Genomic DNA, 24852 nt, shown 5'->3' with positions numbered 1-24852 from the left:
TGTAATTACAAAGTAACACAAAGTCATTTTGATTCATTTTTGAATGGAGAATCTACCGTCTATTTGTCTCCATGAAAATGTTTTTAGTTTGCCTAAAATGTTACAGAATTTTGTATTAATCATATCTATCACCATGGTAGGTGTTGCCCCCAAGCTACCAGATCTGTGGTGGTGACCCCACTCACAGTATTAATTGATTGTTTTAAAAGTACTAACATTTGAAACTGAAAAGATGCAAGAGAGGAAAGTGTAATGCCATACTGTGGAAAATTCCAGGCAAAGCAACGATGTCTTTGATGACACGCAGAACATCGACACCGCACCTGAAGAGTTGGATAGTAGCCAAATACAAACAAGTAAGTAAAAACAACCCAAACTCATCTCGTCTGGTTAATCAATTTAAACAAATTTTTGTCTGTGATCCAAAATGTCTAATATTAAACAGAACTGGAGTACCACTTTAATAGGCTTTCATCTGTTGATCCCCCGCCTCTTGACCACCCGTATATTGACCAAGTATCCAGTTCTGTTTAGTTATTTTCATTCTCTTCGAAACATGGGACCCTTTTCTGTCGCTGTTGTGCTTTTGGTGGTCACTGCACTTGGTGCTGCATTATCGCCGGGTTGTGAAGAAGTTTTAAAACCATTTGTATTTGAAAATACTCAAGTGGTAAGTCTATTAGTTACCCAAAATTTCAAAATCCACTTACATTTTATGCACATTTTCACAGGTACTGGGTAAGTGGATTTATGTGATGGGTGCTGGTGATCCTATTTCATATCACAAAGCATTGGACTCCTTGAAAAGTTCCTGGATCGATGTGGCCCTCACCTCTGACAGCCAGACAGTGACTCTGCGATGGGGAGACTACTGCTTGTGAGTTAATATTGAGTTGACTGAAATTTGTTTTGTGATTTCACTTGTTTATGCCCATCAGTGGTCGCTGCATCAACGGAGAGGTCAATGCAACAGTCTCAGGACTTTCTGTCACATTTCGCAGTGAGTAACATAAAAACATTCTATTAGAGTTCATATGTCAGGTTTTTATGCTTGTAAAATTGTTACTTTGTTTAATGGGATAGTACCTGCAGCAAAAATTTTAGTTCAGTTGCAGTTTGGGAAGTTAAGTAATGAAAAAAGTTGAAAACGTCATCATTACACACAATTCCATAAAAAATGCAGGAATAATTTTTGACAATTTAAACATGTATTACGTTGTTTTAACATTATATATTTTTGTCACTCACATATCTAGTGTGTAGGCCATCTTTAATCCTTCTTTACAGTATGTTACCTCTACATAAGTCTCATCCAGAGAGGCATTAATAAGTCCTTATGGTCACATTTGTTTGGAAAATCACAATTTTTGGAACAAAACTTGTAAAGAGAGAAGCATGTAATGAAATGGGTGTTTTCAGAGACTACAACTTTTAGTGTATTCTCATGGAAATTCTGCACATTATGTCTGTACTGGGACAAACACAGAGTAAGACAATAACTTTGAGTGTTTTTGTAGAGAATCTGTGCAACCACAAAGGACACCTGCTGCAGACATGCTCCGACTGCCTGCTGTGGGCAGACACGTTTCGCAACATGGATTTGACTGGGAGAAACCTCCTACTGTTCAGTGAGTCCAGCTCTGCCTAGACTTACAAGTACCAAAAACTCAAAAGTTACTGGTGTAACTTTAGTTCCTTTGCAGCAAGGAGTGGAAAAATAGATCCTAAAGATGTTGAAATATTCAAGAAACAGCTCCAGTGTCTGAATTTCCCACAGAACTTTCACAGCTATGATGGTAAAATAGGTCAGTAACGTCAGTGTTTAATTGACAGAGGGATCTGTATACTATGCAACTAAAAACTGAGTTATAAGACTATGCAACTGTAAAGTGTAATTTATATAAACTTTTTATATTCCAGAGCTGTGCCCAGATGACAAAGAAAGTACAGAGTAAAAGAACCACTCCAACAATCAATTCAACTAACCACAAACACTGTGATCATTATTGTTTCATTGATTTTATGTTCTTTTGCAATTGACAAAATTAAAATGAAATGTATGAGAAAAAGTAAAGCAATAAAAAAATACAAGTAAAACTTGGACAGTCTTTTTTCTTTCTTATGTAATGAATTGATGCACCTGGATCCAGCCTCAGTGATTGTGCTGACAGTATACAGATGCTGTACATGCAACTGCTTATGGTATCAAATACATAGATCAATATTTTACATTGTTTAACATGCATGAAATATTAATAGATAACTTATGAGTAATTGTGAGGGAAAACCTTGACCCGGAGTCCTGCTCGGGGGATGAAAAGGAAACTCGGCTGGAGGGACAAACCATGCCAGCGGAAAACAGGCTCAAGTGTATTGGCTTCCCAGTGTTTCCACTTTGTGGATGCTACTGTTGTATCCACTACTTCTTGTACTTTGTGTTTTGTAGCTACTCAGTACTGAAAATCTCCTCCTCCTGAACATGAATAAGACTTGCCTTTGACATTGGGATGATCCAAAATAGTAAAGAAGGGGGTCCAGGCAGCAGCTAAGACTCCCTATGCACAAAGACAGTAGATAGGCTTGGTAGGTAGAGTCAGAAGAAATGTGGGACAGCTGCACATAGTGGACCATCAAGATAATATTAGTTGGGGTGAAACATACTACAAACATTACTAGCACCAGGATCGTCATGACGACTGCCCGTGTCTTCTTGGACTTGATCTCCACATTAGCTGCTGTGAGGGCTTGGACTATCCGCACATAGCAGACCACAGTGAGCACCAAGGGAATGAAAAAAAAGATGGTGGCATAAATAGGGAAGAAATAAAGATAGTAAGATTGGAGCTTTTGTGTATCTTGAACGTCATGGCAAGTCGTGATGTCCATTTGTGGTAAGTGGACAGTTTGTGTAGAGAACAACAGAGGTGCCACTCCCACCAATGCAAGCAGCCATATTGAAATGCAGACAGAGATGGCAGTTCTGGGAGTTCTCCATGTTAGTGAGTTTATAGGATACACAACAGCTAAGAAACGGTCGATGCCAATGCAAGAGATGAGCAAAACAGAGCAGTACATGTTGCAATAGAAAGCTGCCGTCACCATACGGCAAATCCAATCACCATAGATCCAGTTGTTGCCATGGTAATGATAGGAGACCTTAAAGGGAAGAAGCAGGCCATAGAACAAGTCAGCACAGGATAAGTTGAGCATGTAGATCACGGCTGGTTTCCTGGGTCGGATGTAACGCACAAACATCACTACGGCGACAAGGTTGAGGGGGACACTGACAAAAAAGACCAAAATGTAAAAAGTGGGGACAAACAGGGTTGCCAGACGACCCTGGAGGAATTCTTTGGCCTGCTCTGAGACTATGTAGTGCCCCTTTTTTTGGGGATGGTGGACTTGTTTTTTCACTGGGTGCTGCTCTAGGCCCAAACCAGAGCCGGACTCTTCAGTGTTGAACTCAGACAGGTCCAGGTAGTCCACAGGGTCATCGTGGACAGACACAAACTGACCAGAGAAGGTTCTGGGGTCAAATATTGAGCCTGAGGGAGGGAGAAAGGATATTGGCAATCATTCTAATAGTTGGAGATGTATTTCAAAATCAGAACTATATAGTACATCACAGAATTTTAAATCACAGTAACAGTGTTAAAATTCAGTGGATACAGCATGGTGGCAGAGATAATGAGGGGGAAAATTTATTTTGTAGCCCATTTCCTTAATAACCAAGAATATACTAAATATGTTTACAAATATGGTTTGTACTGGGTAAGGTTAACAAGTTTATTTAACAATAATGATTAATTTAGTATAGTGACAGAGTTTTGATGAGCAATTACTAGTGGTGAAATGCAATGAAGTCAAAGTATTGTACTTATATAATGGTTGGGGGTCTGTCACCTGCTTATTGAGATCTGCTGAAAAGGCTGAGGGTTTATTTATTTATTTAAATACTTTCATAATGTGAGCAAACAACCAGAAAAACAGCTAGAAAAAAAAAGATGCAATTGTTTCTACTGAACAAAATTTAGACCAAATCTTCAATCAAAACCAGTACATCTGAAGCTTCATAAGATCTCAAAATATGTTCAAAAATGTTTCACTCTTTTAGAACATTTCTCATCTGATATATTTACTTGAGTAATCTGTTGCACTTTTGTACTTTTACTCAAGTAACAAAATGTAGTACTTCTTTCACCACTGCAATTACAGTTTTATTTAAAATGCCATTTCTATGCCATGGCCATGCCATTACTGTGCTGTCAGATAAAGTGCTACAAATTAAAACATCTGAACGATGAATCAAGACAATATTGTAATTTAAAAAATGAATTTTGAGAAAAGACTTACCATTTGGGGATGAACAAGCAGTGTTGTGAAGAGTTAGTGACAGCAAAGGTCCAAATACAGTGTAAATAAGCATGGTTTGTTTTCAGCTCAGACTGTGGGCTGTAAAGAGAACTGCTGTTCATAATATCAGATTGACTCCTCCCACTGAAACATAAATAATTTTTCTAGGGGTGTTAATTTTTTTTTTTTTAAGTTGTTGCAATATTTAACTGTTGCTTCATAATTTGCATAAAAGAATGATGAACAAGAATAATATTGCAATGTACATTTTTCTTCTTTTTTATTTTATTAATTAAAATATTTTGGTTTAAAGATAATTTAAAAGGCACTTACATAAATGCATGAAGTTAAATCAAAATTCCTTAACTAAATTATAAACAAATTTTCTTTAGCGTCTTATACATACAAAAAGAATTACAAATTATTTTAAAACAGAATACATTACATTTACCACATAACACACAATAACAATAAGTTTCTTTTTGATAGGACATAAAATAATGGTTACAAAGCGTAAGGCACCCTTCAAGTTACATTTATCTGGTTTCCTGTTCATTTCCCGTAGAACTTTTTGTTTAGGAGGAATATGAGAAGATTGACGTTGACTTTGGCTTTGTCGAACATCTTCATGACAGATACACCTTCGTACTGCAGCTGAAGGAGGTCCTATACATGAAACAGGAGAATGATCTTAATTTAGATCATTTTAGTGAAATACAGACATCAGTACTGTACCCAACTGGGCTACATGTTTCACCTGGAAATGTAGCTGCACTTTCTCCATCTCCACTCCCAGAAATTTGGCTTTGACCTCAAAATCTCCGACTTCTTCAGTTGGTGAAATGTCAAACATAACATTTTTAAACCTAGAAAAAGTAAAACATGTTTTCATGTTTTCATTCATCTAGATTGTACACGTATACTCAAGTCTTGGCTATTTGACAAAACATGTATTACGTTTTTTATAGGGCTGAGCAAAAATAAAAAAATTTAATCACGATTAATCACATGAGTTCGAGCGATTAATCACGAATAATCGCATGTTACACGCAAAACCAATTAATGAATTAAAAAGTAGAGTATAGCGCTCTTTTATTGGAAATGTAAATGAAAGAGCCATACATTTGTTGTGCAAACAGCATTTCTTTCACAGGGGAACCCTCAGAGCCTTCAAGGTATTCAGGGAAGGCTCAAGAAAAAATACTGAATGGACATTTGTACTACTAATATATTTATTGAATATTTTTTATGCTGTGAGTAATGAACACTACACTAGTAATAATTTCTAGATAAGTGTTATAAACTTGGACTGATATTTCTTAGGAAACAAAGGGTTAATATAATGGAATGGAAATGGACCAATCACATTTTTTCTTCCAATGGTATCTGGGTAAATCAGTTACTCCAGCACTGAACTAAAGAAATAAGCTCAGGTCAGAGCCGGAGCCGGCGCCCGCGGCTGAACCCGCGGCTCGCGGAGGCTCAGGCACGTTGCATCTCACGTGGTCAGAAAAAAGTTAAAAAAGTGTAAAGAAAAGACGTCAAACTTAAAGAAACGCTCACGGTGGACTTTTTCAAAATAAAAGCCAGTGAGAAACAGACGTTTACAATAAAATAAATAAATAAATAATAAAAACTGCGTTAACGGCGTTAAAATAATTGTTGGCGTTAATGACTTAATTAGTTAATGCAAAGTTAACGCGTTAACGTGCCCGGCCCTAGTTTTCTATTTATAATTTTTTCCCTTTTCTGGATATCTGGATATTGATCAATCACATTTTTCCCAGTTATTAAAATTAACAAATTTGTCCTGTAATATTACTTTCCTTAACATAAACAAGACATTTATATTGTTTCTATTTAACACAAAAACATAAAAAAATTCTTCCTGTAATGTCTGCATTCTACTACAAACCACATCCTTTTACTAATGAGACAATTAGTTGTAAACCTCTCCATAACAAAGAACCCAAGCTGATCAGTGACCTTTAGAAATGGCTGAATCTTGATCTCAATTACATGTGTTGTTACTTACTTACTCAGTTGTAATTTTGTTCAGTTGGATTTTAAAAAAGGAATGTTAACTACTAGACAAAACCCATGGTAACCACCTGTAATACTAATTGGGTAATTTTCTACTTACTGGTTTGTCTGAAGACCCTCAATCTCTAGAATGACTCCCTTCTCGTGCAGACGTGCTGCTGTGTACTTCAGTGAATGGGGCTTCCACTTTTTACTGCCTTTGTCCTCTCCTTTGTTGTCCAGTTTTATTGATCTACGGGAATTTCTTAAAATAGAAAAAGGCTGATTCTCTATTCACTTTTATACATTAGCACAAAGATGAATGTAATTAAAAATGCTTACTTGCGATTGAGGTTATCTAGGCAGGTCTTGATGTATGTGTCATAATAGTTCATCTGGTCTTGGTAAAATGCTGCTTTGGAATTCAAGGCTCTTAGTGTTTGCTGCAGTTTCACAAGCTCAGCCTTTCGCCTCTGTCTGTAGCGCCTTTGATAGCGAATGTCCTGAAATGCAAGACTTTAGTTTACAACCGGACCATCCATAGAGCCTCTGATCAATGCTGTGCACTACCTTGGCAATGTCATTGATGAGGTCTTGATATTTGTTGGCAGCAGTGACCGCGCCTGCCTGCTCCAGGTTGCGCAGGTTTCTCAGGATTTTCCTCTTCTTCTGTTCGAGCGGTAGTTGCCCATCCTCCAGCAGTGTGGCGCTAATCTTCAGACCCTCTGGGGTTTGTGCGTCCTGCATCGCTCGTCGTTCAATAACCTTTGTGTGCTCCAGCTCCTTCACAGTTCAGTACAGAGCACACATCAGTTAAACAGTAGTTACATTTACAGTTCTAACAAACAATACACTACTAACACTAACAGCAATACACTGGTAAACGAAAACAGGGTCACACTGTGGCATCACCTGAGTGGGAGTTGCTGCTGTCTCCAGAATTTCTAGTAATGACTCTCCAGGTTGAATCCGTACCACATCCACTATGAGCTTTTTAGTCCTGTACAAACAATACACATGTTAATAAAAGTAATGAGGAAAAAAGTATTATATAGGAGTCCAATACACAATATACAAAAAGGTAAATTAGTTGTTTCAAATATTGTACACTTTATCTATGATTGTGTTTAGCTGGCAAGCAAACAAATAGTAGGCAGCTTAGTGAAACTCATCCTCATACTTTAAGTAAGCAACTAATTCCTGAAAGCCGCAAGAAGTAATAATCATGTAAAGATTAGTTAATACATTATTCTCATTGTTTTCTCTGACACATAAAGGGTTTAGTTTTGTATCATGAATTATTCAAATGTATACTGTAAAATTTTAAAGGATAGTTTGTCTCCAAGGGACAGACAAAGAAAGCATACTTCTTTAGAATTGAAAGAAAGATAAAACTGACAGACTACTTCCTGTTTGGACAGGAAATGATAAAAGAGCAGGAAAGAGAAGACTGCCATGAAGTGATAGTGCATGAATAATGAACACACTGTACCCAAAACGTTACATGGAATTCAATCAAATGTAGAAATAAGTATTTTCTTAATACTTTAGTTTGGCAAACTTTAGGACACATTTTAAAGTAGAATAAAACAAAACTAAATAGTGAATTTACACACTTGGTAATGAGGGTCTTGACATCCTTATCTTCTCCCTCCAGCAGCTCACATTTACTGGTTAAAGTGAGTGAGATCTCAGTCTTGGCGAGCTGGCTTAGTGCGCCCTCTCTGTTTGGATCATTAGGATCAATTGCACCTTCACCTGATTTTGACACAGTAAAAAAAAAAAAAAATTAAAGCAATCCAATAATAAGAAAGAGCAAAAACATGCAGTAATATAACAATTCAGAAACATACCCAACAATGCTTCTACATCTGGCACCTCTCCCAGGTCCTGGAGCAACTCATGCAAAAGATCGTTCTTATCTGGAGAGAGAGCCTCCAAATGCTCCAAAAGCAGCTAAACACATTATTGATATAGATTAGTTACAAATTAGTTACAGAAATGGACTGGTTGTGATGTTGTGGTGTTTACCGAATGTGTATTGATAACTTCTTCTATCGAGATATAAATAATAGGTTTACTCAAAGTCACCATGTCTGTATATTCATCAATATTAAATTTCTCCTCTGGTTCAGGCACGTCACAAGCTGCTTGGAAAAATGCCCTGAAATCAAAAGCTAAATTCGGTCACAACAGAACTTGTAATTTGCATCAATTATTATGGTATTTCTAAAGTTCTGACCTGAACTTCTCATAAGTCTGAGAGATGTAGTTGTTCATTGGGGTCATGTGTGCGTTCTCCCCCTCAAACAGTTTATTTGCGGCTGCATGTTGGAGCATCTTTGCCACAGAGCCAAGGTTTCTCCTCTGGTCCACGTGCAACTGACCTCCGGCTGACATATCGATGATGTCAAAGCCGTCAGGAGCCACAATGGCCGGATTCATGAAGCGATAATAGAGCAAATTTGCTACAATCTTTAAAACAATAAATAAATAAATTCAGAGGCCCAGTGCAAACAGTGCACACACAGCTGTATATTGCATTACAGAAAATCTGTGAAATCTACCTTCAGCAGCTCATCTTCAGAGGCATCAGGAAACTTCTCATGGAGGCTGTTCTTCAAAACCTTTGCTATGTACCTCATGCCATAACTATAAAGACAATTAAATATGGAAAATGGATTTTACTATAAATCATATTACATAAGTATCTAATGTTAAGAATCACCATTACCACCACCTTGTGGTCAAAAAGCCTGGACAGGTGTAGTATGGATACAATTATCATTATATTGCTAACAAAATTTACATAATTACTGTAATTCCTTACGTAGTGAATTAATATTATTTGTATTTTTATATTACTGAATAAATTATGTTTATTTTCAATTTGAAAGTAGCCTGCATATACACTGCATGTACTTACGGGATATTGTCCAGCGAGGACACAATAGAGTTTAAGACTTTATCAGTGGCAGAGCGCAGAGCCTGACTGGAGGCCTCCAGTCTGTTGCGCACCTCCTCATGAGACATGGCTTGCTCTGGAGTGACGTCATAAGGCAGTTTGCTGCAGAGACATATGAGTGTTATTATTTAAGTTTGTTAGTATTCACAGACAGTCCTTCGGCTCTCCTACCTGGCCTCTCCTGTGACGGTCTCCAGTTGGTTGACCCAAGCTTTATACACACTCACAGGGTTGGTGTTGATGTCCAGACTCTTGTCCTCGATGATGTCCCTCACCACAGGTGCTAGCAGCTGTCGCAGAGTGTTGTGGCCTCGTGCTCCTCTGTTGAAACTCACCACCATCTTGATGACCGTCGGGTTTCCAGTCACTATGTCCTGGATCTGATCTACCTTAGACCTGATTCACAAATGGACGACATCAATTTAAGAATATGTATATTTTATATTATTGTATATTTACTCTCTCACTTGATTTCCTCTTCTAGTGCAGTCTTAAAGAGCTTGAGTAGCAGATATTCCTCTCTCTGGTTGGACGCATAGTTGTACAAAGTAAAAATAACAGTGTCCATAAATTTTGTTGACTTGTTTTGGGGCATTTGGAAAATGAGCTTGGCCAAATAAGATGGATTAGTCTACAAAACAGAAGATTAAAGTAAGTATTTGTTTATCATAAAAAAAAATCCACATATTCAGATTAAATATCCATGGACCTGCAGTAGGTAAAAGAGATGCTGATAGGCCTCGAGCTTCCTCCTTTTGCCTTTGCTGAGACCCTTTATCCCCAGCCTCGCTCCACTGATGAAATCCTCTGAATTGGATTTCTTTAGGTCCTTCATTTTCTTATTATGGGTTACCACATCCTTTAGAAGAAAATATCAAATAAATAATTGAAGTTCATTCAGTACAATTTAACTCAAAATCATGACAATATGATTAAAAATGTAAAGATGTACTGTACTATAAATTAAATATATTTAGACTACCTGTAGAGTAATTCTGTTCTTCACTAGTAAACCAATCTTTATATCCATTAAATTCAGATCTTTTTCCATCTGTTGGTTTGAACGAATCTTTGTCACAACTTCCTCTCTGAGCCTGGTGACCTCCTGCTCCTCCTGTAGATCCAAGGGGCTTTGCTCCAACAAATGGACAAACTTACGCACAACTGACAGAGGGGGGTCCTTTGCTCCAGCTGAAAAAAACACACAAGGCATCCTGTCAATAATCCATCCACACATTTTATTTTTTAAATATATATAATTTGTATTCATGTGTATGTCTCACTTAGTGTTCGGTAGTCATCTCGAGCTTTGTTGGCCTTTAGAAAAGCCTGGATTTTTACAATCTCTTTTTCCTGTACACACACGCACATAGTATGTAAGTGCATGTCAGTCAAAGAATTAAAATAGGCAACGATTAGAACTGGTTTAGGACACTCACATGGTCTTTGAAAAACTGTAACCTTTCATTGTATTTTCGTTTGGCTTTCCACATTTTCACAAGGGACTGTATCTACAACAGTTCAGAGTTGACATTCATGTTATCAACAATACTGAAAATGAGACAAAAGGACCTTTTCAAACATCCTGTACCTTGACAACAGAATCCACATTTTTTTTCAGTAAATTCATTCTCTCCTTGTACAGCTTTCTTTGTTTGTACCCTTTCCAACAAGCCTGTAGAAGAGAAACTGTTTAAACCACTAGCACATAAGTATAGTGTTATATTGTAAATGAAAACTTACCTGCAGTTTTACCACCTGATCCTCATGTTGGCGCAGATATTGCATTCTTTCAGCATGTTTCTTTCTAACCAAATAGCCTCTGATCTGAGCCTGAAGCACTGTTACCATCGACTCATTGGCTAACCATAACTGCTCTCTGTTATAATCTGAAGTAACTGAGTTAACAACAACCTAGAGATGAAACATAAGAGATACTTTATTGATATAATTTTGCTTAGCATAAAATTGTGACACTTCTACACTTCTAAAGGCCATATACCTGAATTCCTTCTCTACTCAAATGTTTACTGTTGTGTTCAAAGTCCACTGGTTCCACCCATGTGCCCTGTCCAGCCTGTAAGTTGTAGTAATAGTTATAACGCTCTTTAATGCAATGTTTAACCCACACACCATCTGTAGTGGCTGGAAAAACAGAAAGAGAGAATAAAAGGTTTGTTTAATAGTGGTCATGGCTGTAGTAGTAGTAGTAGTAGTTTTTCATGCTGTACCCTACCTTCATTACAACTGCTGGCTTGTTTTTGTGCCAGTTCTGACTGGTAATTGTCAGCACATTCAGGTAGTACACCCCTCAATCCAGCAGGGGGCGCCTGTAAGGCCTCTAGTGTGTTCTGAGCGTTTCCCTCAGAAATCATTTTGTTCACATGAGCTATTGCTCCAGCCACTGCCAAAAAAAAATCTGATAAAGGCACAGGTTCCAAAAATTACATTTTGAGTAAAGAAAATGTACAAACTTGAGAGAGCATCCTCTTCATTTTGATTGGCTGTGTCAATAGCTTCTTGAATTTGGTCCAGCCACAAAACCAGTGACTCATCTCCCGAGCTCTGAAAGATGAAGATGTTTATGTAAGTTTTTCTCTATTCAAAGTGAATGAATTGTATAGCATTTTCTTTCAAAACAAACATTTCTCAAAGATTATTATTGCTGATCAACACAAACAAACATGCTATTAGAGTGCAACCAAGTCTCTAAAAAATGGGAGGAAGGAAATGCATAGTAACAGTAGCCATCCCTGTGTAAACATCCCTCCTTACCATTAAAAATAACATGTTTTATTCAGCATTAGACATACGGCTCTAAAGGTCCTTTTAAGAAAGCATTGGAAAATGAGTTTGTATTATACAACTCTGAAAAAAGCAGTGACTCCACATGAACCACATAAAGTATGTATTTTTACTGTAAAAAAACGGAATACAATTTAAGCCACAATATATATTTCATTAAGCACTTGCCTCCTGAAAGTCTATGATGGCATTATTAGCCACACTCATCCACTGAACAAAGAGAAGAGAATGAAACAAGAGGAAAGAAATGAACAAAGGGTCAGACTGAAAACCATTTGTTTTGAGTGATTTCACAGTGGGGTCCCACCTACTCGGATTATGACGCAGTCAAAGGGGAATTCAGTTTTAGCCTGGACAGGAAACGTGCTCCATACAGCACACAAACCCCAGGCATCCTGTGTGTGAGCAGGAAGACCCACTATAGCACAAACAGAGCGGCCTCGCACCACAGCAGACATGGCCAAAAGAGAGCTTTGGACGGACAACTTTAGAATTGAGGATGTTCATTAAACGAACAAGATTTAGCATCTGTGGGCTGAGGACCATCTGATGAAAGGTAAACATGGCTAACCTTATGCAGGGATTAGTACTCTGTCTAATGGCAGCACAGAGCCTTCAACATACAGGTAAGATGATAAAACTAATTGTATATGAACCAATGTATTATTATTTTCTTTACTTGTTTGTTAAGTTTAACTTCTTTAATTGAAACTTACAGGTGACACCAAGGCAAGCATAGGAAACTCCTCTAATAAGGGACAAAGAACGTTTAAACCTCGTAACTATACACTGACCCACATAAACCAGAGCTGGCCTGGGATGGACCCCTTTCTTCATGTGGGACCTGAGGAACCAGCCACAGCCTTCACCACAGGAATCCTGAGTAACTGGATCATACCATCAGCCTACGTCCTGTCTATGCTGCTGGGCATCCCGTCTAACGCTTATATTTTGGCTTTTTTAAGGGTTAAGATCAAGGACAAGTCGCGGGCAACAATAATTCTGTATTTGAACTTGGCTCTGTCGGACCTGTTGCTTCTGCTGTCCCTAGCCTTGCGCATTCATTATCACATTAATAAAAACCACTGGATTTTTGGGGAGGTTTCCTGCAGACTTGTCACAGCTTTGTTTTATGGGAATGTGTACTGCTCATCTCAGACCATTGCATGCATCAGTATGAAGCGTTACTTGGCTGTGGTCAAGCCTTTTCTGTACCGGCGAATGGCTACGACCTCTCTATCCCTATGGGCCTGTCTCATTGTGTGGCTCCTGTTTGGGGCAGCTATAGTGCCCGAACTGCTGGTTAGGCAGAGCTACTTCATTTCTGAGCTGGGAGTCGTCACATGTCATGATATCCTGCCTCTAGATGTGGAACCACACTCTCTGCTGGTCCCGTTTCGATTGGGCCTGGTCTGCCTGGGGTTCATAGTGCCTTTCTTTGTTTGTATTTATGTCCATGTGTCAGTGGTGTACCACTTGGGGCAATCTGGTTGTGATTGGAAACCTTATATAAAGATCAGCAGCCTGGTCTTTGTCATATTTGTAGTGTGCTTCTTACCCAGTGGCATCCTCCATATAATTCATTACATCTGTCTGATTGTGAACGGGGATGACCACATGTACACGTACTACCGAGCGGCAGTGTGCCTCTGCTGCTTCCACAGCTGTCTGGATCCTCTTCTGTGTTTGCTTCTGTCTAGGACTGCCTCGTCTGAGCTACACTTCACATCCCTGCGTGGGACACCTCTGACTACCTCTGCAGTGATGTGAGACTAAGCACTCAATAAATATTGTCCAACATCTTTTGAGTATTAACAAAATAAACAGGTGTAAGTCTACATTTACCTGTGTGTGGAATCTATGGATTAACATAAAGTGTGATTAAAGGTAATTAATAAATAGGGTAAATAGTTTCAAATATGGCAATACCTGGCAGAGCAGCTGCTTTGTGTACAGAAGGACATCGTGGTAGTGTTTGGCTGTGTCTGGGTTCACCCCTGTTAACTTTGCTGTGGGCAACATAAGTGCTGCCAGTGTCTGCTGATAATCACCAGAGTTAAGAGCCTCATTGATCTCAGCTATAGCAATAACACCTGTCAAATTAGAAAAACAGGTCACAGAATTAGACTTCATGTAAATCAACACTGGACATTTTCTAATTATCCAACAAAAGCATCTTACGTTCATGTTCTTCAATTACTTGAATGTTGACGACATCAATGCACTTCTGAACATCATTCCATGTGAGAAACTCCTGTCCAATTGAAAGGGCCTCAGCTCGCTCCTTGATCAGAGTGTCAGCATACCTACCAGAGGACAGAGAAAACAAAAAAAAAACAAAAACAATAAAAACAATAAAAGGGCCAATTACTACTAGTACATTGTCAGAACAAGCAGCTGACCGGTGGAGGTTTTCTGGGTCTATGTTGGTGAAGCCAAGGGGGGAATCAGTGAGTTGTTCAATCACAGCGTGGGGGTCTTTTGTGTCCAGCACCTCGTTCAGAACAGCTACAGCGGACAGCATCTCCACAGCTACACTCAGCTCCTCATGCCCCAGGCCAGTCTGAAACATCAACAACAGTGTCATCACGCCATATTTAAAAATACAGTGCAAAAATCATAACAAATATAACATGAGAGTTACCCGTCCCCCTGTCTGCAGTTGGAGGCTGAACAGCTCAGTTTGATAAAGTTTGGCAGCACTTTGGTAAACTAAGGGCAGCTGGGCCTCAGGGTTCATTAGCTCCTCTACAGTGTTTGATGCATTGCCGAGTCTTATGGCCGTGTTAATGGCAGCAACTGCATCTAGTTCTGGCAAAGACATGTTCAACAAGCAGTTAATTATCAGGCAACTATTATTTAAAAAATTAGAAACATTAAAACATTGGAACAACTGAACATACTTCGTTTCTCTGCTTCTGCAAAATCATTACATGAAGTGACAACTCTCTGAATTTCACTTTTGTCAGTCATAATGGCCTTCCCTCCTTCCTAAAGCATGAAAAATAATCAAGTGATACATTTAAATACATTTTAATAAAAAAAAGGAAGTACAGTGGTTGTAATTGCTTTGGACTAATCACACGATACCTGGGCTTTATGTTGGCAGTATGTGGTGAACTGCTCAAGGTACCAGTGGCTGTTAGCTTCCTGAACACCTAACAAGGCTAATGCTTCCAGTTTAAGTGCAATTAAGAGGGCAGCCATGTCCTGTGCCATCACCGCTTCATTCACCTTTACTATGGCAGTTTGGGCTGGAGAGAGAAGGACATGGTTTTGTACTGATTGTTCAGGATTTGACAAATCTATTACTGTTTACACTTACTATTTACCATTTATTATTACTTACTATTAACAAGATCAATGCAGCCCTGAATCTCCTGCTGAGTGAGCAGTTCTTCATAAACATCTCTCTCTTCAGTTGAAACAGACAAGCGCTAAAGAAAAGCACATGTTAGTGTTAATTAGTATCTACTGTTTATGGTAAGAAGATAAATACACCAGACGTTTTAGCACAAAGCAGTAGGGCTGTGCAGTAAAACAAATATTAATGAATCCTTATGAATTCTTTTTGTTAAGGAGATATCTACAACCAATTTCTTGACATTTAAACAATGTTGTTCAGAGCAGAGACTTTTTTTCTTGAAATTAAGATTGGCAGCCACATTTATTTGCGTTAAATTGAACCAAATAATGGTGAATGAAACCAACCCGTCCAGCAGACTGCTCCTGTTTGAGTGCTTTAGCCCGGCTCAGTTCGTCCTGGTAGTCCTGGCCCAAAGCTTCATCAATGTTCCTCAACATGGCATTAGGATTATTCAAAGCTCCCAGTGTTGCAGATGCTTGTCCTCTGTCGATTGCCTCGTTGATGGCAATAACCGCAGCATGCACTGAGGGCAGCAGAGGACACATGTACAATATCATGTACATACACATTGTGAACGTGTTATTTATATGTAGTTTTAGACTCACAAGCAGCCTCATCCACAGATAGCTCGTCAGCCAAGAGGCCTCCAATCTTACTGAAGGCTGGCATCTGAATGCCATACTTCTCTAACTCACTCCTCATGTTACTGATTTCTTCCTCTATTGACAACAAACATACAATGAGAAACATTATGTTTTCAACAGGTTTGAACCCTTTATTGGTTAAGTAAATATAATAATATTACCTGTGAAAGCAACTTTACCCAAAAGGTCTTGGATTTGAGGTGCAATGCCAAGTTTGTACAAGTATAAACTGAAAACACACACAAATAAAACAATTATATTTGCATACTACTATGTTTATGCTTGTCAACTTGCCACCAGGGGGCAGTGCTTTCCATGTGTAACAAAAGCTGATAGGTTCATTCCACCAGTGAGCAATTCAACCACTGAGCAATTCAACAAGTGGTTGGCTGGAAACTTCATAAAACTTTCATATACCCACCGGTGCCTGATAAGCCATAATAAATTATACATGTTTTGAGATGGTGAGGGTGCAACCCTGAATGGGACAAATGTAACCTATAATATGGATCAGACCTCAAGACTCATAATAGTTCTACAAAAACAGCATTTAAACACATCAACTGGTGACTGAGATCATGAATATGGCCCAGGCTGCATCAGATGACTGCCCCGAGCAGCTAGTGTCCTTATATGTGAATTCCCCTGCACCAAATTTCTGGCTTCCTCTTCCAAAAGCATCCCTGACAGCAGTTTGAGCAATACAACACCAGTGACAAATTGTGAGAACAACATCTGCTTCTTCTGCACAGAGAATAAAGCAGTGCATGATGGGACTCATGCTACACGGGCAGGAAGGAAGAGCACGTGTGTACATGAGGGGAAGGAAGCCAGCTCTCTTAGGACCTGCGCAAAACACCACTTAAAAGAAAACAATTGTAGCAGCTCAAATGTCCTCCCCCTGAATCTGTGTGCATTTGAATGGGTCTAATAAAAGTGACTTCACAGTTCATTCAGTCCTATCAACTGAAAGCAACAAAGCAAAAGGGATGATGTAACAAACGTCCCATGTGGTATGGCAGCATTGTGGCAGTCCTCTATTGTTAATACAATCTCTGGGTGTCCTAAAGTCTTCAACAATCATGAAAATAATTTTGGAAAAAGAAAACATATCAAGGTTACAGAGTATCTTTATCATTTCTGTTGGAGATAAAGCGGGCGCTGCACTGTAAATAAAAAGGCTAAAAACTCCCTCTTTCAAAATCTGCCATGGGAACATTTTGAAAAGTCAGCAAATACAGAAGCAGTTGCAAAAGTCTACATCATTATCCCAAATGCCAGTAAAACGATTCTGTGTTCTGCAGAGGCAGGTGCAGGGAATTTAGAGGTATTTAGAAAGTGCTGACATATAACTCATACAATTATGTTTAAATATGATGGCCCATTGTATTATGAACAAAGATTAATCTCCTTTTGGTTTCTTACAAACAATAATTATTTTTTAAACATAAATATAGTTAGGTGATTTAGCTAGTTGATCCAGTCTTCTAATGCCAAATAATACTGATTCTTACCTGAGTGCATGTATGCAGTACACCACTTTGGGCATGTTTTTGCGATCATAAACATCTGTAGTTTCAGGATAGAAAATCTGAAAATGAACCACACAACATTTATTTCATGCAACAAAAGTATATCTATATATATTCATTTTAGAAACCACCAGAGCACATGTACTGTCTGTGTTTTTAATACTATGATTTCAAACTTGGGTTGAATACTCTATACAGATCCCACAATCCTGAAATGGCGCTGTTTTTTTTAAAAAAAGAAAATGTAATTTTCAATACAAATTAATAGTTGTTATAATGTTGCCATGTTGTCTTATACTACTTCTGATATAAATGAAGATCATTAAGGTGCAATTTTGTTATTTTTTTCAGTAGCAATACCTTTTACTATTAGTCTAGTATTAGTATAGTATCTGGTTATACATTTTTATCAACCCTACTATATTTCTCCTTGGGGACAACAGAGGTCTATCTAACTGTATTGTATACGTTGATAAGAAACCTACTACTATTGACATTTTTACATGCTAAAGTTGATGCTATTTTTAGTCTAACCTAAATAACAATAACTGCCGGAGCCCAGAGTAATAGTGCTTTTCATGTTTGGGCAGTGGCCGTAAGAAAAACTACCAGTTAATAAGGTGTGAGAGCTGCCACAGTGGCCTGAGCTGGGTGCACATAATAGGAGTGTGTTTGTGAAACAGAGGCTGAGTGTCTGTGGAGAGAGGGGCTGGGGAGGTCCTTACCTTCGGGAGACCCACCGACTCCATGGCCCTTAACCACTGCACTGTGTTGTCTGTGTGTCGGAAGTGAAGGCCTTTGCTCTACATAATAAACCAATGCATTGTTATGATAGATTTAAGGCATTTTCTAAACACATTACATTACATTTACAATATGTTCTAAAGTATGATTCTGTTCAGAGTGCATGCTGTACACATGGGGCATTAACATTTGAGATTACAAATGAACCAGAACAGAAATCCTATAAACTTCAGAAAATCTGAGTCCTGTAAAATAAAGTAAAATAAAATAATAGACTGCAAATTGCTGAGCAATTTAACAATTGTGCCCATTCAAACTGTGTTTTCATTTCAATTGCAATACACGGTGCAATCCTAAATCAAAGCTCAGGGTTTGGGGTTGTTTACTCCACTAACGCACAGCTGCTTGACACAGTGAAGCCCCCACGCCTCCCTGCTGTCAAATATCTGGGTCCAGACTTCCTGTGAGCCATGATGCAAGCTGTTCAAAACTGTAACACACTAAATCTGCATGCTACTCCCAGCTGCAGGGACCCAGGCCAACAAAAATAATAAATAGAAAAAAACATATGTATAATTAAATAAAGCTGCACCTTATATCGGGACTGGTCTCTGTCATAGATTCTCTTCTCTGATACCATTTTGGGAGCAAAGAATTTTGCAAGTTTGCCCAAGTAAACACCATTTCTTAATCCCTCTTCCAGTTCTGTGGTTGGTGGAAGGTGTTCATCAAGGCAGGCTTCCATCCATCTGAAAATACACAATCTGTTTAGAAAATTACCCTTATTGCCTTCATGTTTTATCATATATAAATCAAGCATGTAGCCTAGAAATTCATATTAATATTTAGAAAACACATGATAGTAATGGCATTACACTGTGGAAGGGATCCGGTAATAATTATTAATGAATGGAAAGATTATGAACTGGTGAAAAGAATATTAACACAATTGCCACCATGTACATTCCAGGCTGCTATGGTCAGAGATATTGGGAAATCTTAGCCAAAGAATTAGTGAATCATTTGTGAGCTCAGTGAATCGGCCCAGCTGACAATCTGTTACACATTATTTCTACACATGGGACTCACACTGAGTTTGTATCTGTCCTGATGTGGGCTAAACAAGTATTTGGGTCTTGTGTTTGTGTTATAAGTGAGTAATGTTCAGTTGTTTTGTATATTGTGTATATTTAAACTTGTCTTATGTTCTGTTTATACATACTCATATCTGCGGGTCACTGCTTTCTTTGGTGCTGCACGTAATAGCACCCTCCCCTTTGTTTCTGTATCGTCAGCATGTTTAGTTTAATTAAAGAGTTGTTGTGATAATGTGTACGTGTTTGTATCACAAAGAGCTGACATTCAGCTTTAACAAAAGTGAAATAATAATGAGGTAAACATGTAGAAACATCCTGCCTTGGGAGCACTGGTGCACTGTTAAAATGTTACTTCCTGAGCGTAGGACAATGTGAGGTGAGTGTCTCCCTGTTTACAGCCCTCTAAAGCAGCTCTTCCTGCCTTTGTCCACGGAGACCCACCAGGACTTAGGGCTTTTCTGACACCAAACAATCCAAACACTATTAAAGTAAACGTCTTAGCAGTGAGGCAGACACACAGCGTCCTCACAGGGCTTGCGTCATGTAGCTTAGTCATGCTGGTCATGAGTTACAGTGAGCATTGGGACATCAATAATCTAAAGCAAATGTGGGGAAGGCCCTGTCTCAAAGTTAAAATACTAGGTCAACAGAATGTAACCAGTGATAGCTCTGTCTGAAAATATAATGGTAAACATCAACTGTTGGGGACAAAGTCTCTTTGGAAACTGCTGTGTGTGAATGTGTGTGTGTGTATTCATGTTGAGAGGTGTGTTCAGAAACTCACAACATAACCAGCAATGTATACCTACTGCTGTCTCCAAACTGAAGTTGAGATTGTTATTTATAATGTAATCTTTTCATTAACAGCCAGTTTCAAAAGGGCCATATTTCAGTGCTTTCTTGTGGCGTAGACATTGTTTTTGACAGTCTTACCACAATTAAAACACATTGAGTAGGTGAAGTTCAAGACTGATCGAGTGGTTTGGCATCTTTTCCCAGATGTAGTACTGGCCAGGTGCCTTGACTCAGTGCTGCTGACTGCCAGCACAACTTAATCCAACACTCTGTTAACAGCTTCATTGGAACTATATCTTAAGCCTAAATAATCCCACTGGGCACACTGCTCAGAATAGAGCCAGAGAAGTGTGCACACATCAGCAGCAGGTGAGTCAGAGTACACTTCATTGGAGCCTGTTTACTTCCAGGATACAGTTCAAGACTTAAGGGTTTAAAATCTGAACATGTACTGTGTTGACCTTATAAAATATGATATAAATTAAAATTAAATATAATACAGTTAAAGTTAAATTACAACTATTGAAACATGAATGCCGCTGTAACTACAATAAAGCTCTGTTTGAGGTTGAAGATCAATGCTTCGGAAGTATGTGGTTGGGCGAGCCATCACAAAACATCATTTTACACACACGTTTTACAACCACGCTGCCAATCTCAACAGGAAGTGGGAAGTTTCCAGTTAGTTGAAAGTCATAATATTCCTTTAAACTAAAAGTGTTGCATTTTAGGTTTAATCTCTATTCTATTGGCAGTGTAATTAGAAACAAAGTCTAAATCCAAACAGGTTTTCCTCAATGTCAGCACTTCTCTTTATCCTGTAGTCATTGCTCACTGCTCAGAGCCTCAAGTGCAGCATCATCACCAGTTATTTCAGCTCAGTGCCACTCTCCTTTTACTTTCACTTCGCTGCTCCCTGGTCCTTCTAATGTGCATAATTACATGCAAACATTATTCTGCCCATAATAACAGGAGTTTCTTTAACCTAATCAAACAGCACGCCCTCACAGAGCAGAATTAACAAAGCAAATATCCTCTCCCTCTCTTTCTCTCCCTCTCTGCTCCTTTATTACCGTTTGGCTTCCTCCAGGTGACACAGGTATTCATAGGCGATGTTTTGCCTGCGCCGCTCATCCATTTCCTCCGCCGACAGCCTCTCGTCATCCTGAATGGCTACAAGAAAAAAAAAAGCACACGAGTAAAAACTATGGGCTAAGCACTGTTCTTTAATTTACTATGCCTATCCTCCCCCACTGGGCACTCAAAGTATTTCCCAATAAAGAACAATAGCATCATTCATCATAACCGATTCAAAATTAAGATCATTTCTAAATCAACAGTTAACTAGTTTTTGAACTGGGAAGTATTTTTTGTCATATTGTTTGCCAGTTGTTCAGTAGTGATGGAGAATTATCAAAATGAGTGTAGTGAAGGTGTATTGAGTTTAAAAACACAGTAGAGCACTTCATGTACTACGACATGACAGCACAAGGTGGAACATCTATTTCTGAGAAGAACACAAATATGCAGGGTTTGTGAGTTAAACATGTACAAATAAAACAAAACAATCCAGGTATGTTTTTGATGAGGAAACAAAATTACAAAACAGACAAAAGTAGTGTAATATCGACCTTTTAATTGAAATAAGTTTGCCATGCTTTATATCGCTGCCTTTATATTGTTTATTTAGAGATAAAATGAGTGACAGTAGGTTAAGTGTTGGTTCATAAACTGGAGGATGGTAGCTTGAACCTTGCCCGAGGAGTCATTTTGTATTTGGGCAAGACACCCACATTACTAAATCCAAGCACAGTTTGTGGCTGGTTTGGAGAATGAACAGCATGAAGGGCATCCAGTGTAAAAACCTGACACATCACGTTTCACTGAGCCAGCCTTATATGAAAAAGTGTGCAAGCAATAATAAATAAGTACATGGAACTAACATGAACCAAAACAAACGCATTGATTCCTCTGCACCCCTCTTTACTCTTTACATTACAGACCACAGAAGAAGAGTCCATGTGTTAACAGGAGTCCAGTGACAAGTGACTTCAAGTGACCTTTACCTGCACTTTAATGAGATCTCCTCCCACCCGTGTGCACTGTGCCACTCTAATCCAATCAAATCTCTTTATTTCTGGCTGACTGAAGGCTCCCTCAGTAACAACAGAATATTTGCCCAAGTTAAAAGAAATCAGTCAACTGAAATCCTTCACTCAAAAGTGTAAGTTGATACTTTTCCTTATTGGTTTATGGCCAGGTTAGTGTAGCAAAGTATGTGATGGAGTATCTTTTGCATTGGAAGAGGAGGATAAGTAGATAAGATCCTCAAAGACACACATGCCAGTTTTTACATAACCGCATCATTTTTAACGCCCTGTATTTGAATGAATCTCACATTCAAATAGATGGGACTAAGTTAGACAAAGGCAATATGGCAATGTGAGGCTTATTTTTATTAAAGTTTTTTTCAAAATTTTCCTTTTCCTTCTATATTGATTTCATGAGTATAAACAAGGCAGTCAGTACCATAGAAGTCTGAACTCTTCTCCATGCCACTGCTTTTTCTCTCATATGTTTGGCTCTGGTCCTCCCAATGATTGAATCGACCTTAGAACAAATTATGATCAATTGCACCAAGGAATGCAATTAACAAATCCCATCATGCACACAATATTAACCTAGACCACAATTCACCAAAGAAATGACAAGGTTTTCCTAATCAAAGCAATGATTAAACACCATTCAAGGTAATGCATAGGGGTGCACAGGGCAAAATATAAGAATATAAAATAAAGGCAAAAGTCAGATTAACATTATGATAATCCAGTATGCAGATAATATAAGATGCATTTTCCAAATATCTTTTATATGACTACAGTTAGGCATATACTGAATACTGTAAATTATGTAAAAAATAATAACATCATACTCTTGCTATAACTGGTCAACTGTCAAATGAATGGTCTCATACAACTTTTTGACATTTTTTCCCAAAGAGAGGAAACCCTCGTTGTGCATTACTCATAAAAAACAAGCACACTTCCTGGAGTCTGCACTCTTCAACCATAGCTCTATATTTACCCTGAGGATGAGTTTGTTTCTGGGTGGACCTATAGACCCATATTATGGCTGAATGACTAGTGCTTTTGTTGTTCAAACCATATCAAAGGAAACTTGTATAACTATGACTGTTTCAGTGCCAAAAACAAAGGGAGTCATGTTTTATCATTTGACAAAAAGTATAGGAATATCACTCAAAATATGGCTACTTATAGATTACATAACATTTTTATGTCAAAATATTATCACACACATGCTTACTGGTTAAATTGCATGATCATCAGAGTGTTTTAACATTATCATTAGACTGCTCCAGTGCAACTGTTAGACACAGTTAAAAGGTTTACAGTGATGACACAATTGATTGGGCTTATCTTTTAAAGTGAACTTTGCCCCCAGTTACTCATGGGATGCCTCTGCAAAAATGTGACAGTCTGCTGTAAACTTCATATTTGTTAGCACTCATGTCATGTTTAGCTGGGCCATTCTGAAGCTATAATAATAGCAACCCACCACACGTTAATGGTTAACCTGTGGCAAAGTGCAGATAGGCAAATGTACTGGGTAGATAGACTAAACTGGCTTAGTTGTTTGAATAAATTATGATCCGGGTGGTTTCTTGGCCCATGAGAAAATAGGCCTTAAACTGATGTACGCCTATGGGAAATACAGTGTTTAATTTCTTTCTAAATGCCTCCATCAACATCAGTGGCTGTCACATTACGTTCAATGGAGATCCCACCTGTTACTCATCACATATCAGCACAGCTCGCTCACTGTGGCTTTATTTTGCACGTATAAAAAGAGGAAGATATTTTCTTAGCTTGCATAAGATCCTTTGTTTGGCTAATTGTTTTGAAAAAACCTTTGTCACTTACTTCCATAACGTGGTTTTTGTAACGCGGTTGTTTCTTCATGGTACATCGTGGCTGCTGCTGTTCTTTCCACCGCTCCTGCTCAGTTGAACTCCTCCAAACTTTACGCGGCAGACCAGACCAGGCTCTACCCGTTCCGGACAGATGTAGCGTTTTAGCTTAAAATGGCACAGACGTCTCTCAGATAGAGCACGATCACTCGCTGCGTGCCAGCCCCATGGTGCGCGGCTTGCTGGCCTGACTTGTGAACTTCAGAAGCCGTCCCTTTGGCTTTGGCTTTACCTTGCCCACACACGCGCTGGGCGCAAGTTGACAGACAATGGTAGAGTTGGTAGACAGCGCCATCTGCCGTCCAATAGACAGTATTACACTGCATCTTTGGCTGCCGCACTGGGACTAAACAAAATAAAATGCACAAAATGTTAAAGGCTATGGCTACGACATGTAAAATGATTAAGAAATAGACCTAACGTGTTAAAGCCTATGTGTAGACTATTACTAGGTTACGCATGCTTGAGTGGGGCCTATTCCTTTAGTTATGGTCCTGTTGTTTGGCAGCACTCATTTGGGTTCGTGTTCTTGCTGACTGC

At 38.7% G+C, this 24852-nt stretch overlaps 3 protein-coding genes across 3 annotated transcripts; 1 reads left to right on the top strand and 2 right to left on the bottom strand.

The window, feature by feature from the left end:
* Window positions 1-1976: 1976 nt before the first annotated feature.
* Window positions 1977-4482, bottom strand: f2r (coagulation factor II (thrombin) receptor). The gene is made up of 2 exons (XM_020920968.2): window positions 4354-4482; window positions 1977-3545 (listed from the first exon to the last, which is right to left on the bottom strand). Exons 1-2 carry the CDS (start codon window positions 4424-4426, stop codon window positions 2365-2367), a joined length of 1254 nt encoding a protein of 417 aa, XP_020776627.1. The 5' UTR covers window positions 4427-4482; the 3' UTR covers window positions 1977-2364.
* Window positions 4483-4616: 134 nt separating this feature from the next.
* On the bottom strand, window positions 4617-24539 carry iqgap2 (IQ motif containing GTPase activating protein 2). Its single transcript, XM_055161410.1, has 38 exons — window positions 24266-24539; window positions 21398-21497; window positions 19025-19181; window positions 18414-18491; window positions 17671-17747; window positions 16318-16385; window positions 16118-16231; window positions 15857-16035; window positions 15495-15582; window positions 15236-15399; window positions 15049-15136; window positions 14790-14956; window positions 14548-14708; window positions 14327-14451; window positions 14075-14238; window positions 11815-11905; window positions 11577-11744; window positions 11343-11485; window positions 11084-11254; window positions 10932-11015; window positions 10780-10851; window positions 10624-10693; window positions 10323-10531; window positions 10050-10199; window positions 9808-9971; window positions 9512-9736; window positions 9302-9442; window positions 8943-9027; window positions 8618-8850; window positions 8407-8539; window positions 8229-8331; window positions 7992-8133; window positions 7288-7375; window positions 6946-7158; window positions 6718-6878; window positions 6497-6640; window positions 5111-5219; window positions 4617-5019 (listed from the first exon to the last, which is right to left on the bottom strand). The coding sequence occupies exons 1-38, from the start codon at window positions 24309-24311 to the stop codon at window positions 4906-4908; spliced, it is 4989 nt and encodes a 1662-aa protein (XP_055017385.1). The 5' UTR covers window positions 24312-24539; the 3' UTR covers window positions 4617-4905.
* Window positions 12470-13983, top strand: f2rl2 (coagulation factor II (thrombin) receptor-like 2). The gene is made up of 2 exons (XM_020920881.2): window positions 12470-12771; window positions 12864-13983. Exons 1-2 carry the CDS (start codon window positions 12708-12710, stop codon window positions 13913-13915), a joined length of 1116 nt encoding a protein of 371 aa, XP_020776540.1. The 5' UTR covers window positions 12470-12707; the 3' UTR covers window positions 13916-13983.
* Window positions 24540-24852: the final 313 nt, after the last annotated feature.

The sequence above is a fragment of the Boleophthalmus pectinirostris genome, unplaced genomic scaffold, assembly GCF_026225935.1.
Source record: "Boleophthalmus pectinirostris isolate CB_2022bp ecotype Guang Dong unplaced genomic scaffold, ASM2622593v1 HiC_scaffold_4, whole genome shotgun sequence".
NCBI classification, from domain to species: Eukaryota; Metazoa; Chordata; class Actinopteri; order Gobiiformes; family Gobiidae; genus Boleophthalmus; species Boleophthalmus pectinirostris.
This window is presented reverse-complemented; position numbering and strand designations above follow the sequence as displayed.